Genomic DNA, 17,769 nt, shown 5'->3' with positions numbered 1-17,769 from the left:
AGACTCTCAGAACATAATATAAAAATGTCCATGCTTCATTGGAAAATCACTCATTATACCAAGAACCATGAAGTTCTCAGAATTAATTTTTAAAAAAGAAAATATATGTCAATACCAAGATAACAGAGATACTAAAATTATTTGACAAAGATTTTAAAGAAAGTATGACAAACATGCTTCAACAAAAAAAACAAATATGTTTGAACGTAATGAAAAAATAGAAAGCCTCAGCAAAGAAATAGAAAACTTCAGCAAATAAAAGCATAAAGAAAAACCAATTGAATTTTATAATTGAAAAATATAATAACCAAAACAAAAAGTTCAGTGGATGAGCTCATCAGCAGAATGGAGAGGACAGAGAAATCAGTGAATTGAAAAACTAAGAAATTATCCAATCGAACAATAGAGACAAAATAGACTAAAAATAGTAAATAAATAAATAGTCTTTCAGTTTCCATTTTGGCGTGTAAGAAAGAAGCTTGGAAGTCACTACTCCACTCTAACAACAGGCAAAAAGCTGAACAGAGTATCAACAACCCTTCACAGAGCAAACCACTGCCTTCAAAATTGGATAAGCAAATACAGAGAATTACAGTTTACTGGATGAGAAACCCAGGAGCTGAAACCTCCGTGGGAACCAGCTCCAGGGAAGAGAAACCTGAACTGTAATGGCTGAATTGTTGTAAGGTCAGTGTGGACAAATCTAATGAAAAAAATTCCAGGATGATCCAGTCAGCGATGGAGAAGGGCAAAACTTTTGAGTTTACCTCCTTGAGCTCTGCCAGGTTCTCACTGTGAATATCTGAGAAAAGTCCTCTCATGCTTCTGGCAAGAAGAGGGGAATATGTACCATTTTGAAATATACCAGTGCATTCTATTCTCAACAAGGTTTGCCATCAGGAGAAACTATCTTACCAGAGCCTAGCCGACTGTGGTTTTATCAGAGCCTGACTAAGGAAAGGGAAGGGAAATACCCAACTCCAGCCCACTCTAGCCATCCTGTCCCACTTTAAGGCAAGTAACCAAAACAGCTGAGAAGCACTTTACATTCAAAGCCCAGAGGCAAAGACTCACTGAAAAAATGAGACCAGGCATAGAACTGTAAAATGCTTCCCCTCCCTGCACACACCTCACCACCACATTACTAAAGGTGTATTTACACAAGTTCCTTTTACTCAGTATGTCATGTACAGCTAATGAGAAAAAATTACAAGATATACTAAAAGGCAAAACAAAAACAAAAACAAAAAGACCCACAGTCCAAAGACTCCACTCCAAAACTACTAGAACTAATATCTGAATTCAGCAAAGTTGGAGGATACAAAATTAACACACAGAAATCTGTGGCTTTCCTATACACTAACAATGAACTAATAGAAAGAGAAATCAGGAAAACAATTCCATTCACAATAGCATCAAAAAGAATAAAATATGTAGGAATAAACCTAACCAAGGAAGTGAAAGACTTATACTCTGAAAACTATAAGACACTCTTAAGAGAAATTAAAGAGGACACTAACAAATGGAAACTCATCCCATGCTCCTGGCTGGGAAGAATTAATATTGTCAAAATGGCCATCCTGCCCAAAACAATATACAGATTCGATGCAATCCCTATCAAATTACCAACAGCATTCTTCAATGAACTAGAAAAAATGGTTCAAAAATTCATATGGAAACACCAAAGACCCTGACTAGCTAAAGCAATCCTGAGAAGGAAGAATAAAGTGGGGGGGGGGGGATCTCACTCCCCAACTTCAAGCTCTACTACAAAGCCACAGTAATCAAGACAATTTGGTACTGGCACAAGAACAGAGCCACAGACCAGTGGAACAGAATAGAGACTCCAAACATTAACCCAAACATATATGGTCAGTTAATATATGATAAAGGAGCCATGAACATACAATGGGGAAATGACAGTCTCTTCAACAGCTGGTGTTGGCAAAACTGGACAGCTACATGTAAGAGAATGAAACTGGATCACTGTCTAACCCCATACACAAAAGTAAATTCAAAATGGATCAAAGCAAATAATCCAATTAAAAAAGGGGCAGAGGAGCTGAATAGACAGTTCTCTAAAGAAGAAACTCAGATGGCCAACAGACACATGAAAAGATGCTCCGCATTGCTTGTCATCAGAGAAATGCAAATTAAAACTACAATGAGATATCAGCTCACACCAGTAAGGATGGCTACCATCCAAAAGACAACCATAAAGAAATGCCAGAGATCAAAAATACTACAATAAAAAGGAAAAGTGCCTTTAGTGAGTTGATTAGTAGACAGATCATAGCTGAGTAAAAGAAATCTCTGAGCATGAGAATATCTCAATAGAAGCCTCCAAAAATAAAAAGCAAAGAGAAAGAAAATGAAAGAAAAAAAAGTCAGGGCAGAATATCCAAGAAATGTGGAGCAGATACAAAAGGTGTAACATTTACTTAATGGGAAAATTAGAAGGAGAATAAAGGTAAAAAACAGAAGAAATATTCAAACAATAGGTTCAAAAATGTCCCCAAAATTAATGACAGATATCAAATTTCAGATATGGGAAGCTCAAGAGAACACCAAGCAGGATAAATGCTGAAGAAAAATACACCTCAACATATCATAGTCAACTACAAAGTCAAGTAAAATCAGGCAGAATCAAATCAAAGACAAAGAAAAATCCTTAAGGAAGTCAGAGTAAAAAAATCAAGTACCTATAGAGGAGCAAAGATATTACAGTAGATTTCTCAGAAACCATGGAGGCAAGAAGAGAGTGAAGTGAAAAGTTTAAAGTGTTGAGAGAAAAAAATTCCACCCTAATTCTGTACCCTGCAAAATTAACCTTCAAAGATGAGGATAAAAAAAGGACTCCTTCAGAAAACAAAAGTTGAGGGAATGTGAAGCCAGTAGATCTGCATTCCAAGAAATGTTAAAGTAAGTTCTTTAGAGAAAAGGAAAATAATGTAGGTCAGAAAAACATGGATCTACATTAAAAAGGATGATTACCAAAGAAGGAATAATGAAGGTAAAATAAGAACTTTAATCTTTTGTATTCTTAATTGACTTAATAGATGACAGTTTGCTCAAAATAATAGCAAAAATATATGAAATTATGTATGCTAATGTATAAATGAAACAATAGCAATGATACGAGAAACAAGAAAGAGGAAGTAGGATCACTCTGTTACTTTAAGCTACTCTCTTGAATCAAAAAGAATAAAATACGTACAAATAAACCTAACCAAGGAGGTGAAAGACCTGTATGCTAAAAACTATAAGACACTCATGAGAGAAATTAAAGAAGACACCAATAAATGGCCATCTATCCTGTGCTCATGGATAGGAAGAATTAATATTGTCAAAATGGTCATCCTGCCCAAAGCAATTTGAAGATTCATTGCAATCCCTATAAAAACACCAATGGTATTTTTCAATGAACTGTAACAAATAATTGCAAAATTCATATGGAACCACAAAAGACCTAATATAGCCAAAGTAATTTTGAAGAAGAACAACAAAGCTGGGGGTATTCTGCTCCCTGACTTCAAGCTATAACACAAAGCTACAGTAATCAAAACAGAATGGCACTGGCACAAGAATAGACCCATAGATCAACAGAAGAGAACCCAGAACCCAGAAATAAATACATACATATATATATGGTCAATTAATATACAATAAAAGACCATGAATATACAATGGGGAAATAACAGCCTCTTCAATAACTGGTGTTGGGAAAACTGGACAGCTATATGAAAGAGAAGAGAATCAAACTGTATTACTGTTTAACTCCATACACAATAGTAAACTCAAAATGGATCAAATACCTAAATGTAAGACATGAAGCCATAAACTCTTTTAAGAAAACACAAGCAAAAACCTCTTGAATATAAGCATGAGAAATTTTTTCCTGGACACATCTGCCCAGGCAAGGGAAACAAAATAAAAATAAACAAGTGGGACTATATCAAACTAAAAATCTTCTGTACAGAAAAGGACACCAGCAGCAGAACAAAAAGGCAACCTACAGTATGGGAAAATATATTCATAAACAATTCATCTGGTAAGGGGTTAACATCCAAAACACAGAAAGAGTTCATATGCCTCAACACCCAAAAAACAAACAACCCAACTAAAAAATGGGCAGAATACCTGAACAGATTTCAGAGAAGAAGTACAAATGGCCAAAAGACACATGACAAGATGTTCCCCATCACTAATCATCAGGGAAATGCATATTAAAACCACAATGAGATATCACCTCACACCAGTTAGGGTAGCCACTATCCAAAAGACAAGAAATAACAAATGCTGGTAAGGATGCGGAGAAATGGGAACCCTCCAACACTGTTGGTTGGAATGTAAATTGCTGCAAATGTTGTAGAAAGCAATATGGAGGTTCCTCAAAAAACTAAAAGTAGAAATAACATTTGACCCAATAATTCCACTTCTAGGAATTTACCTGAAGAAAACAAAATTCCTAATTCAAAAAGATATATGTTCTGCTATGTTTATCACTGCTTTATTTATGATAGCCAAGATATGGAAGCAACCTAAGTGTCCATCAATAGATGAATGGATAAAGAAGGTGTGGTACATATATTATTCATCTTGTGGAATATAAATAAAGCAAAACAGAATGAACAAAACAGCAGTAGACTTACAGACACTGAGAAGTGACTAGTGGTTACCATAGGGGAAGGGTGGTGGTGGGTGGGTGGGAAGGGTGAGGTGGATAAGGGGCACAAAAATTCTCAATCAGTCAAGGTGACAATGGTACAGCATGACAAATATAGTCAATGATTCCATAATATCTTTCTATGTTGACAGATAGTAATCACACTAGTGGGGGATGAGGATTCAATAATATGGGTAAGTGTCAAATCACTCTGTTATATACTTGAAACCAAAATAAGATTGTATATCAATGATACTTCAATAAAAAAACAAATCATATGATCATCTCAATACATGCAGAAAAAGCATTAAACATAACATACTTCACGATAAAAACCCTCAACAGATTAGTTATAGTTATGGAATATATCTCAACATAATAAAGGCTATATACAACAAATCCATAGCTAACATTATACTCAATGGAGAAAAATTGAAAGCTTTTTCTCTAAGATCAGGAACAAGATAAGGATCTCCACTCTCACCATTTTTATTCAACATAGTACTGGAAGTCCTAGCTAGAGTAATCAGTGAAACAAAGAAATTAAAGGCACCGAAAAATGAATGGAAGAAGTAAAATTACTGCTATTTGCTGATAATATGCTCTTACATATTGAAAATCTCAAAGATTAAACTGTTACTAATAATAAATCAGTAAGTCTAATAATGAATTCGGTAACATTGCAGGATATAAAGTCAATATACAGAAATCAGTTGTTTTTCTATACACCATGGACTAAATGCTCCAATCAAAGGACACAGGGTGACTAAATGGATAAAAAAAACAAGACCCATCAAATGCTGCCTACAAGAGACTCACTTCAGACTTAAAGATACAGACTGAAACCAAAGAAATAGAAAAAGACATTCTGTGTGAATGGGGAAAAAAAACCTGGAGTAGCTGTACTTATATCACTAATAAGAGACAAATAAGGATAATGATTAAGCATTCAGTACAGCAAGGAGATGCAATAATTGTAAATATCTACACACCCAACAGTAAAGCACCTAGATATATGAAACAAACATTAACAGACACAAAGGGAGAAATTGATAATCATACAATAATAAGATGGGACTTTAACACCCACTTACATGAATGGATAGATCATCCAGACAGAAAATCAATAAATTGGAAATGAATCACAAGAAAAAAACTGGATAAAACACAAAGGTGGAGTCTAAGCAACATGCTACTAAACAACCAATGGGTCAATGAAGAATAAAAGATGAAATCAAAAAATAATTCAATAATAATGAAAATAGAAACAAGATGCTTCAAAATCTTTGAGATGCAGCAAAAGCAGTTCTAAAGGAGAGGTTTATAGTGATACAAGCCAACCTCAGGAAATAAGGAAAATCTCAAACAATCTAATCTTACACCTAAAGAAACTAGAAAAAAGGACAAAGCCCATAATAGAAGGAAGGAAATAATAAACACCAGAATGAAAATAAATAAAATAGAGACTAAAAGAAATACAAAAGATCAATGAAACTAAAAAAATACAAAAGATCAATAATAGCTGGTTATTTGAAAAGGTAAACAAAATTGATAAACCTTTAGTTAGTCTCATTAAGAAACAGAGGTCCCAAATAAAATAAAATCAGAAATGATAAAGAGAATTTACAACATGACAGAAATACAATTTTAAGAGACTACTATGAAAAATTATATGCCAACAAATTGGACAACCTAGAATAAATGGATAAATTCCTAGAAACATACAATCTTCCAAGACTAAACCAGAAAGAAATAGAAAACTTGAACACCAAATACAAGTGACAAAAGAGAACCAGCAATCAAAAAACTTCCAACAAACAAAAGTCCAGGACCACATGCTTTACAGGTGAATTCTACCAAATATTTAAGAGTTGACAACTATCCTCAAGATATTCCAAGAAGTTGAAAAGGTTGGAAAGTTTTCAAGTTCCTTCTATAAGGCCAGCATCATCCTGACCCAAAACCTGACCAAGACAATATAAAAAAGAAAATTACAGACTAACACCTGTGATGAACATAGACACAAATCCTCAACAAAATACTAGCAAACTGAATTCAAAAATACATTAACAAGATCATTCCCCACAACCAAGTGGGATCTTTTCTAGGGATGCAAGGATGGTTCAATATTCACAAATCAATCAATGTTATACCCCACCTTAACAAAAGGAAAGATAAGCATAATATGATGATCAGATGGAAATGAGGAACATGTTATTAGAAAGTGGAGGAAGGGCAATTCTTATTATAAAATGACAAAGAATTTGCTGAATTTGTTCTAATATTTTGTGGTAAGTATAACTTGTGAGTGACAACATTAGATATTTAGCTGAGGAGATTTCTAAGCAAGATGTTAAAGCTGTGGACTGATTTCTCCTTACTGCTTATAGTAAAATGCAAAAGGAAAGAGAGAGATTGAAGAAAATGTTGAGCAAAAAGGAACCAGAACTTGATCAGGAAAATTCTCTCTCCGTACTGTAAAAAATGAGAAAGTGTGTTCTGGAGAGAACACAAAGGATGTGGCTGGACATTTACTCTATAGATTACCCATGGATTCAATGAGACATGTCAGCTGAAATCAGAAATTGAAATAGGACTATGCCAGCCCTAATACTGCCAACTGAGACTAAACGGGACAGAGAAAATAAGACAAAATGAAGGAAATCTACTGAGTTTCTGTTATTCTACAGCATGAGAAAATAGAGCTATTTGCTTCAGGCATGCATTCTTTTTTTTCTAATATTCAGGTACCTACAATGAAATGCATAAATCTTAGTGCACAGCTTGATGGGTTTTTACATGTGTATATATTCATGTATCCATCACCCAGATCAAGATATAAAACATTCTAATTTTTTCCCTTCCACCTATTTTACTCATCCCCCCAACCCCTCTCCCCTATGCCAACCACCAGTCTGTTCTCTGGATCTCAGTCTGTTTGTTTTGTTTGTTCTATTTTTCAGATTCCACATATAAATGAAATCATATGGTATTTGTCTTTCTCTGTCTAACTCATTTCACTTAACATAATACCCTCTAGGTCCAACCATGTTGTCAAAAACTGCAAGATTCTTTTTGATGGCTTAGTAGCATTCCTTTGTATATATGTACCACATCTTCTTTATCCATTCATGCAAAGACACACAGGTGGCCAACAGACATGAAAAAAATGCTCAATATCACCAATCATCAGAGAAATACAAATCACCAACCACAATGAGATACCACCTCACATGAATCAGAGTGGCTGATAATCAACAAGAGAAGAAATAACAAAGTGTTGGCAATGATGTGGAGAAAAGGGAACCCTCACACACTACTGGTAGAACTGTAAATTGGTACAACCACTCTGGGAGGCATTACAGAAATTTCTTTAAAAACATGCACTATCATTTAAGGGAAGAATGACTCAAAGGTGATTCAGAATTCATCAGGCTCTCCATTCCCACCACAAGTGGGTAAGGCTGTTTCCTTAGTTTCAGAGATTAGGGACCCTCCTCAGTTTCAGTGGGCCAGTATGCTGCTGCCAGTGTCTCAGTGGCAAGGCTGCCCACAGAGTCATGGAACAAAGCCATTATTAAGACCACAGTGGTGATACTGCCATTTCAGTGGGCACAGAGAACAGAGAAGCAGCCAAAGAAGATTATTCTCAGACCTTAAGATCCAGTGGAATTTGCCTTGCTAGGTTTTAAACTTGCTTGGAACACATCATCCCTCTCTTCCTGATTTCCCTCTTTTGGAATGGGAATGTCTATCCTATGTTTGTCCTAGCAATGAATTTTGGAAGTACATGTCTGTTTTGCAGGTTCACAGCTAGAGAGGAATTTGGCTCCTAATGAATCAGACTTCAAGTCTCATCCATACCTGACTTAGATTATATTGAAATGAGACTTTGGACTTGGAACTGATACTAGAATGGGTTAATAAATGGGGGCTGTTGAGACAGGTTGAATATATTTTGCATGCAAGAAGGATATGAATTTGATGGGGGTGGTGGTTAGAGGATAGAATGTTATGGACTGAATTATGTTCCCCCAAAATTCATATGGTGGTTTCACCCTAACCCCTAATATGAATGTATTTGTAGCCTTTAAGAAGGTAATTAGGATTAAATGAGGTCACAAGTGTGAGGCACTAATCCAATAGAACTGGTGTCCTAGAAGAGACATCAGAGATCTATTTCTCTCTCTCTGTCTCTCCATGAGTACATAGGAAAGGCCATGTGAGGATGCTGTGAGAAGCTGGCCATTTGAAAGCCAGAGAGAAGTGCTTTAACAAAAACCAATCCTGCTGGCACCTTGGTCTTAGACTCTCAGCCTCCAGAACTGTGAAAAAATAAATGTCTGTTCTTTAAACCACCAGTTCATGAGTTTGTTATGGCAGCCCAAGCAGACTAGTACAATATTCCACCCCAAAGGACAGGTAGCATATCTCTAATCCTTAATTGCAGACTGCACATAGCAACTTCCCTCCAAAGAGTATAGTACTGGTGGTGGTGACTGGCCAGACACGGGAGTGGGGAGTGGGCAACAAGAACTACAGTAAGAAATCTGATAAACACAACAACTTCAGCCAGGTGATCAAAGTCAATGTCAATAGTTAAAAATCATGTTGACATACCAACCAACTTCTCAGATCACAAAGGTATAAAACTAGAAATAAATTGTACAAAGAAAACAAAAAGACTCACAAACACATGGAGGCTTCACAACATGCTCCTAAATAATCAATGGATCAATGACCAAATTAAAATAGAAATCAAACAATATATGGAGACAAATGACATCAACAGCACAAAGCCCCAAGTTTGGTGGGACGCAGAGAAGGCAGTTCTAAGAGGAAAGTATACAACAATCCAGGCCTATTTAAAAAAGGAAGAACAATCCCAAATGAATAAAGTCACAATTATTGAAACTGGAAAAAGAAGAACAAATGAGGCCCAAAGTCAGCAGACAGAGGGACATAATAAAGATCAGAAAAGAAATAAATAAAATTGAGAAGAATAAAACAATAGAAAAAATCAATAAAACCAAGACCTGGTTCTTTGAGAAAATAAAAATAGATAAGCCCCGAGCCAGACTTAATAAGAGAAAAAGAGAATCTACACACAACAACAGAATCAGAAAAAAGAAAGGAAAAAACACGATGGACCCCACAGAAATACAAGGAATTATTAGAGAATACTATAAAAATCTATATGCTAACAAGCTGGAAAACCTAGAAGAAATGGAAAATTTCCTAGAAAAATACAACCTTCCAAGACTGACCAACGAAGAAACACAAAATCTAAACCGACCAATTACCAGCAATGAAATTGAATCAGTAATTAAAAAACTACCCAAGAACAAAACCCCCGAGCAGATGGATTCACCTATGAATTTTATCAGACATATAGAGAAGACATAATACCCATTCTCCTTAAAGGTTTCCAAAAAATAGAAGAGGAGGGAATACTTCCAAACTCATTCTATGAAGCCAGCATCACCCTAATACCAAAACCAGGCAAAGACCCCACCAAATAAGAAAATTACAGACCAATATCCCTGATGAACATAGATACAAAAATACTCAATAAAATATTAGCAAACTTAATTCAAAAATTTATCAAAAGGATCATCCACCATGACCAAGTGGGATTCATCTCAGGGATGCAAGGATGGTACGACATTCAAAAATCCATCAACATCATCCACCACATCAACAAAAAGGACAAAAATCATACGATCATCTCCATAGACACTGAAAAAGCATTTGACAAAATTCAACATCCATTCATGATATAAACTCTCAAGAAAATGGGTATAGAGGGCAAGTACCTCAATACATTAAAGGCCATATATGACAAACCTACAGCCAACATCATACTTAACAGCAAGAAGCTGAAAGCTTTTTCTCTAAGGTTGGGAACAAGACAGGGATGCCCACTCTCCCCACTGTTATTCAACATAGTACTGGAGGTTCTAGCCACAGCAATCAGACAAAACAAAGAAATACAAGGCATCCAGATTGGTAAAAAAGAAGTCAAACAGTCACTATTTGCAGATGGCATAATATTGTACATAGAAAACCCTAAAGACTCTACTCCAAAACTACTAGAAAAAATATCTGAATTCACCAAAGTTGCAGGATACAAAATTAACACACAGAAATCTGTTGCTTTCCTATACACTAATGATGAACTAGCAGAAAGAGAGATCAGGAAAACAATCCCATTCACAATTGCATCAAAAAGTATAAAATACCTAGGAATAAACCTAACCAAGTAAGTGAAAGACCTATACCCTGAAAACTATAAGACACTCTTAAGAGAAATTAAAGAGGACACTAACAAATGGAAACTCATCCCATGCTCTTGGCTAGGAAGAATTAATATTGTCAAAATGGCCATCCTGCCTAAAGCAATCTACAGATTCAATGCAATCCCTATTAAAATACCAACAGCATTCTTCAATGAACTGGAACAAATAGTTCTAAAATTCCTATGGAACTACAAAAGACCCCAAATAGCCAAAGCAATCCTGAGAAGGAAGAATAAAGCAGGGGAGGTGGGGGATCGCACTTTCCAACTTCAAGCTCTACTACAGAGACACAGTAATCCAGACAATTTGGTACTGGCACAAGAACAGACCCACAGACCAGTGAAACGGAATAGAAAGTCCAGATACTAACCCAAACATATATGGTCAATTAATATACGATAAAGGAGCCATGGACATACAATGGGGAAATGACAGCCTCTTGAACAGATGGTGTTGGCAAAACTGGACAGCTACATGTAAGGGAATGAAACTGGATCATTGTCTAACCCCATACACAAAAGCAAATTTGAAATGGATTAAAGACCTGAATGTAAGTCATGAAACCATAAAACTCTTAGAAATAAAATAAGTAAAAATCTCTTGGACATAAACATGAGCAACTTCTTCATGAACATATCTCCCCAGGCAAGGAAAACAAAAGCAAAAATGAACAAGTGGCACTATATCAAGCTGAAAAGCTTCTGTACAGCAAAGGACAACACCAATAGAACAAAAAGGCATCCTACAGTATGGGAGAATATATTCATAAATGACAGATCTGATAAAGGGTTAACATCCAAAATGTATAAAGAGTTTACCCACCTCAACAAACAAAAAGTATATAATCCAATTAAAAAATGGGCACAGGATCTGAACAGACACTTCTCCAAAGAAGAAATTCAGATGGCCAGCAGACACATGAAAAGATGCTCCACATTGCTAGTCATCAGAGAAATGCAACTTAAAACCACAATGAGATATCACCTCACACCAGTTAGGGTAGCCACTATCCAAAAGACAAGAAATAACAAATGCTGGTAAGGATGCGGAGAAATGGGAACCCTCCAACACTGTTGGTTGGAATGTAAATTGCTGCAAATGTTGTAGAAAGCAATATGGAGGTTCCTCAAAAAACTCAAAATAGAAATACTGTTTGACCCCGGAATTTCACTCCTAGGAATTTACCCTAAGAATGCAGCAGCTCAGTTTGAAAAAGACAGATGCACCCCTATGTTTATTGCAGCATTATTTACAATAGCCAAGAAATGGAAGCAACCTAAGTGTCCATCAGTAGATGAACAGATAAAGAAGATATGGTACATATACACAGTGGAATATTATTCAACCATAAGAAGAAAACAAATCCTACCATTTGCAACAACATGGATGGAGCTAGAGGGTATTATGCTCAGTGAAATAAGCTAGGCGGAGAAAGACAAATATCAAATGATTTCACTCATATGTGGAGTCTAAGAACAAAGAAAAACTGAAGGAACAAAACTGCAGCAGAATCACAGAATCCAAGAATGGACTAACAGTTACCAAAGGGAAAGGGACTGGGGAGAATGGGAGGGTAGGGAGGGATAAGGGCGGGGAAGAATAAAGGGGTATTATGATTAGCATGTATAATGTGGGGTGTGGGGGAAAGGGGAGGGCTGTGCAACACAGGGAAGACAAGTAGTGATTCTACAACATCTTACTGCGCTGATGGACAGTGACTGTAGTGGGGTGTGTGGGGTGGACTTGGTGAGGGGGGGAGTCTAGTAAACATAATGTTCCTCATGTAATTGTAGATTAATGATACCAAAAAAAACATTAAAAAAATAAAAAACAATAGGGGAAACTGAAATAAAAAAGTTATGTTGACAGTGCCTACCTTGGATGTGATGAAAATGGCACTTTATGCCTGTGATCTTCTTCTTAAATTAAACACCAATAAGCCCAGTCTAATCATTAGAAAACATCAGACAAATTCCAATACAGGGACATCCTACAATATACCTGGTCAATAACCTTCAAAACTGTCAAAGTCATCAATAACAAGGAGCATCTGAGAAACTTTCACAGCCAAGAGGAGGCAAAAGAGATATGAAAACTAAGTGTAATTCAGTAGCCTAGGCAGGATCCTAGAATAGAAAAACAACATTAGATAAAACTTAGATTAAAAACTAAAGAAAAGTGAATGAACTATGAATTTTAATTAGTGATAGGATATCAATATTGGTTTATTAGTTGTAATAGATAAATCATACTAATGAAAAATGTTAATAATTGAGGAAATTGTATGCACAGGGGAGGGGAATGATATAGGAACTCTGTGTTACCTGCTCAATTTTGCAGTAAAAACAAAACTGTTCTTTAAAAAATAGTCTGTTTTTTTACATTTAAATAACTCACATCTATATTAAAATCATCTTCATACCATCATCATCATTTTTATTAAATAAAACTAAAACTCTCTTTCTTCCAACGTCATCAACCCTAATGTCCAAAGGTAAACCTGTAAGAGTATTTTATGTATTCTCCCAGAAATGTTTTATGCCCATACAGTATGTTTTCTAAAACACAAATGACTAGATCTCTCTTGAGAAAGTGAGTTTTACCTGATAACGTGACAAAAAAAGCAACTGTGCACAGAAAGTTCAGAAGAAATGAAGGCTGAAGAAATCCAAGAACAATGTCACCTTTTCCACAATTAAGGCTCTATTTCTTTAAATAGGCAAGTTAAAGACATGCATGAAAGAATTTTAGGTCTCAAATATTTGTAAACTTTAAGCTTAAAATGACCATGAGACTCAACTTCTTAGAATGATCAACCTGTGAGTCTTACTGGAAATATTTATTTGGGTACACAGTATAGTCAACAACTGAATTAGAGTTACAGCATTTTTTACCTTCAATGGTCAAATTTTCTTGTACACATTCCATTGCTGTGTGAGTGAGTTCTTTTAAGGTTTTTTTTTCTTTGAGGAGTGCAGAATATTTCTGGAAAAAAACTGAAAAAGACAATAAGACCATTCATTATTCTGGTAGCATTATGACTTTGCTCTTGTTACTTTTGTGCATTCTTTATAGGAACAAAATTTATAAATATCAATACGAGTAGATAAAACCTGACTGTGAAGATTTCCCACCACCCCACGTTCAATGTAACCCTAATTCTACTGGTTTCTGAAACCACAGATTTCTCCAGGAATTGCTGAAAAGATCAGTAATTGAAAGAGGATGGGACAGTTCCATTATACTGTATCTGAAGGGACTTGTCCATATTTTTCTTCAATACTAAATGTATGATGCATACAAAGGCTAAGACTTGGATGAGGGGGAATGGAGAGAAAGCATCCTTCTAAGGATTACACAGCATGGATCTTTGGGGGAGAATTTTAGCTAATTCTGAGAAGTTCTGAACTACTTGTAAAGTGGAGAATAAAATAAAAAAAAAAGACCCAACATTGATGAGGAGGGAAGGGCATCTCTAAATCATCTTTCCTTTGCTCTATCCATCCCCACTGGCTCTTATTCTTCAGCACACTAACATGCCCAAGACTCTACCACCTCAAAATTAACTTACATCTGCCTTTAGAAGTGAATTTTCTTTTTCTTTCCTCCTTACCTCCTATTTGCTCTTTGACTCACCACATGCTGGCTTCTGCTTCCACCACTCCACTAAAACCACCCTTGCAATGAGTTAGTAATATCCTAGGGCCACTTCCTAGTTTTTTTTTCCTTTTGATTTCCTGCAACACTTGACCCCAGTTCTCTTTCCCCTTAACTCTCAGACACTACTCTTTCCTGTTTTTGCCTCACTTTTTTGCCTTTATTTCTTATACTCCTTTACAAACTCCTCTTTCTCCATCCATCTTTTTTAAAATGTAACATTCCCCAGTGTTCCATACTAATCCTTCCTTTTCATACTAAATCCCCTCCCTGAGTGATATCATGTGTCTCCATGGCTTCAACTGCTACCTATATGTAAATGACTTCCAAAGCTCAGGCCTTGCTCCTGAATTCAGACAAATATGCCTCCTGCTAGGCATGTCCAGTTGAGTTTCCCAGTCACATAAAACTCAACATGCCCAAAACTTAAATCACCATCTTCCATTCCAAACCTGATGCTCATCCTACATTAGCTACATTTTTGGATGAACTTCATGATTTCTGAGTTCACCAACTCAAAATATTATAGCCACACTTTACCTCTCTCAGCCAAGGTCTAATATTCATCAAACCTCTACCGTCTTGATTCTCTACCTTCTCATTATCACCCATAATGACCCCCTCTTTTCTTTCAGTAGCCTTAGATCAGGTTCTTAATATTTCTCAATTGGACATTGAATTGGCTTTCTAACAGCTCTTTTTGCTTCTGATTTTGTCCTCATATATTCAATTTACACACCTCTGCCAAAGCATACTTTTATAAGTCAAATTACTTGCCTTTTTACAATTCTTCAGTGGCATCCATGACTGTGACACATTGCAAAAATGGCCACAATTTTCAGCTCTGTAAACCCTGTTGCAATATGACTTCTCAGCTTTTCCAGTCAGTCCCTTGAATCTGGACTTCCTTTGGCCAACAGAATGTGCAGGAACAACCCTGGTTAGTTCCAAGCAAAGCTTCAAGAGGCTTTGCTCACTTCTGCTTTCACTCTTGGGATCCTACAGGTCACCATCTGAATAAGCTCAGGCTAACCTAATGAATTACCAAAGAAACAACCAAATTGCCCATGTCATTCCAGCTGACATCCTCTTCCTCAAAAGCTCAGTTGCCAGTGGCAGGCACCTGACTGCATATGCATGCATGATTTCAGCCAGGGCAAAGGTACCTCCCAGCTGAGCCCAGTCCAAATGGCCAAACCACAGATTCAGGAGATAAAAAGTCATCTTAATCCAGTAAATTTTAGATGAGTTTATTAAGCAGCAGAAGACAATCCATACTCTAGAATTACACAACCAACACTCTTCATCATCTGAGCCCTGCTTACTTCCCCCACCAACAACTTCATTTCTCACAGTTTACTTAGTGCTATATGTTCCAGTCATTTACACTTATACTTCCCAAATTCTTTTATGCTGTCTCACATCTCCATGTCATTCTTGGTATAGCTACAGACATCATCTCCTTCAGGAAGCCTATCTCAGCCTCCTGTGCTTATTTGCACCACACTTGCCATATAATATTATAACCACTAGGTCATCTGATCGGTTACCATCATTCGCAGAACTTTCTGAGACATAGGACTATGGCTCTGTCTGGACTCTGGCACAGTGCCTGACGTAAAGTAGATGGACACCATTGCTTACTGAACGGCCAAATGAATGAACAAACTAGCTACCTAAATATAAACTGTGTTTGACCCCTGAACAGCATGGGTTTGAGCTACACTTGGTCCATCTATGCGTAGATTTTTTTTTGATAAATATATTGGAAAATGGTTTGGAGATTTGTAAAAACATTTTCTTTTCCCTAGCTTTATTTATTTTAAGAATACAGTACATAATACATACAACATAAAAATGTGTGTAAATAACTGTTTAAGATATTAGTAAAGCTTCTGGTCAACAGTAGGCTATTAGAAGTTAAGTTTTTAGGGGGTCAAAACTTACACATCAATGTTTAACTGCACTGGGGGTGGAGGGTCAGCGTCCTTAACCCTGGCTTTGTTCAAGGGTTAAGTGTAGTTCTTATACCTTTTAAAACTGTTAAATTCTTAAAAGCAAAGATGTGCAGAAATTCACCTATTTGCAAAATTGGCTTTTAAATCTCACACAGTCTTGGGCAGGATAGAAAAAACTAAGGTAAAAATTCAGTGGGGAACTCTTTCTGGAATATTTCTTCCCATCTCCTTCAGATTCATCTCATCCCAAAATATTTGTCTGTGCATCCCAAAGGCCTAAGGAAACACTACTAAGGAAAAACACATTTGTCTTCATTTAAACAACTGTCTAGTACAGAAGTGGTGCCATATAGATTTCATTCACAACACAAACACATGCACACACATACTCTTCAATTTCTCTAAAGAGTATATTCCATTATTTTTATAGAAAAGTAACTAAATTCAATGAATAAAATTCCCAATGGATTCCCACTCACTGTGTCTCCCCCCAGAGATGACTTCTCCAGATTTCTGAATAAACCCATTGCTAAATGTCAGTTTCTAATGGAGGTCATCTCTTCACATAAAGCACACATTCCTAATAGATTCAGTTGGATACTTACTGATAAAAGCAATAAAAAATGAGATTGCCAATAGCAGCTGAAGTATCAGCACTGAGGCAAGAAGCAGCGTAAGAAAACTGGGATAACTTTTGTGAAGGTTGGTGTTCTCTTTGGGAGCTGAAGGAGAAATAAAATTAGTTTAATTATAAAAATTCTGACTTTCCTCTTTCTTCTCTTCCTCTTCTCTCTTTTCTTGGATGACACATTATTACCAACAATATATTTGAATAATATGAAAATAGGAAAGAAAGAATAATGTTCCCTATAGAAACTTTGGAAAATGCATAAAAGCACAGACATCTACCATTGGGGATAGCTTAATAATATCTTGGTGTATATCCTCTAGCAATTTTTAAAGTGTGTATACATTCATTCACATTTTCCCACATGATTGATATAACATATATATTGGTTTCTGACCTACTCTTTTCTTTTACACTATATCATGAACATTTTTCATACTACCATAGTTTCTTCTTTAATATATTCTATTGTGGTTGCATATTATTTCATTGTATGTTTAAATAATCTTCTAGATTGTTTCCAACTTTAACTATTTCAAATAATGCAATAGCAGATAAATC

General features: G+C 36.0%; 1 protein-coding gene across 2 annotated transcripts in view; it reads right to left on the bottom strand.

The window, feature by feature from the left end:
* LOC108392220 (C-type lectin domain family 4 member A-like) overlaps positions 1–17,769 on the bottom strand; it is a 28,845-nt gene that overhangs the window by 5,160 nt on the left and 5,916 nt on the right. For both annotated transcript variants that reach the window (XM_073222609.1, XM_017652315.3), the window contains exons 3-4: positions 17,186–17,302; positions 13,860–13,961 (exon numbers count right to left, since the gene is read on the bottom strand). In XM_073222609.1, coding sequence (XP_073078710.1) covers positions 13,860–13,961; positions 17,186–17,302 — 219 coding nt within the window. The remainder of the gene's footprint in view (positions 1–13,859; positions 13,962–17,185; positions 17,303–17,769) is intronic.

The sequence above is a fragment of the Manis javanica genome, chromosome 15 (assembly GCF_040802235.1).
Source record: "Manis javanica isolate MJ-LG chromosome 15, MJ_LKY, whole genome shotgun sequence".
NCBI lineage: Eukaryota > Metazoa > Chordata > Mammalia > Pholidota > Manidae > Manis > Manis javanica.
The sequence above is the reverse complement of the archived record's forward strand: the minus strand, read 5'-3'. Positions and strand labels throughout refer to the sequence as shown.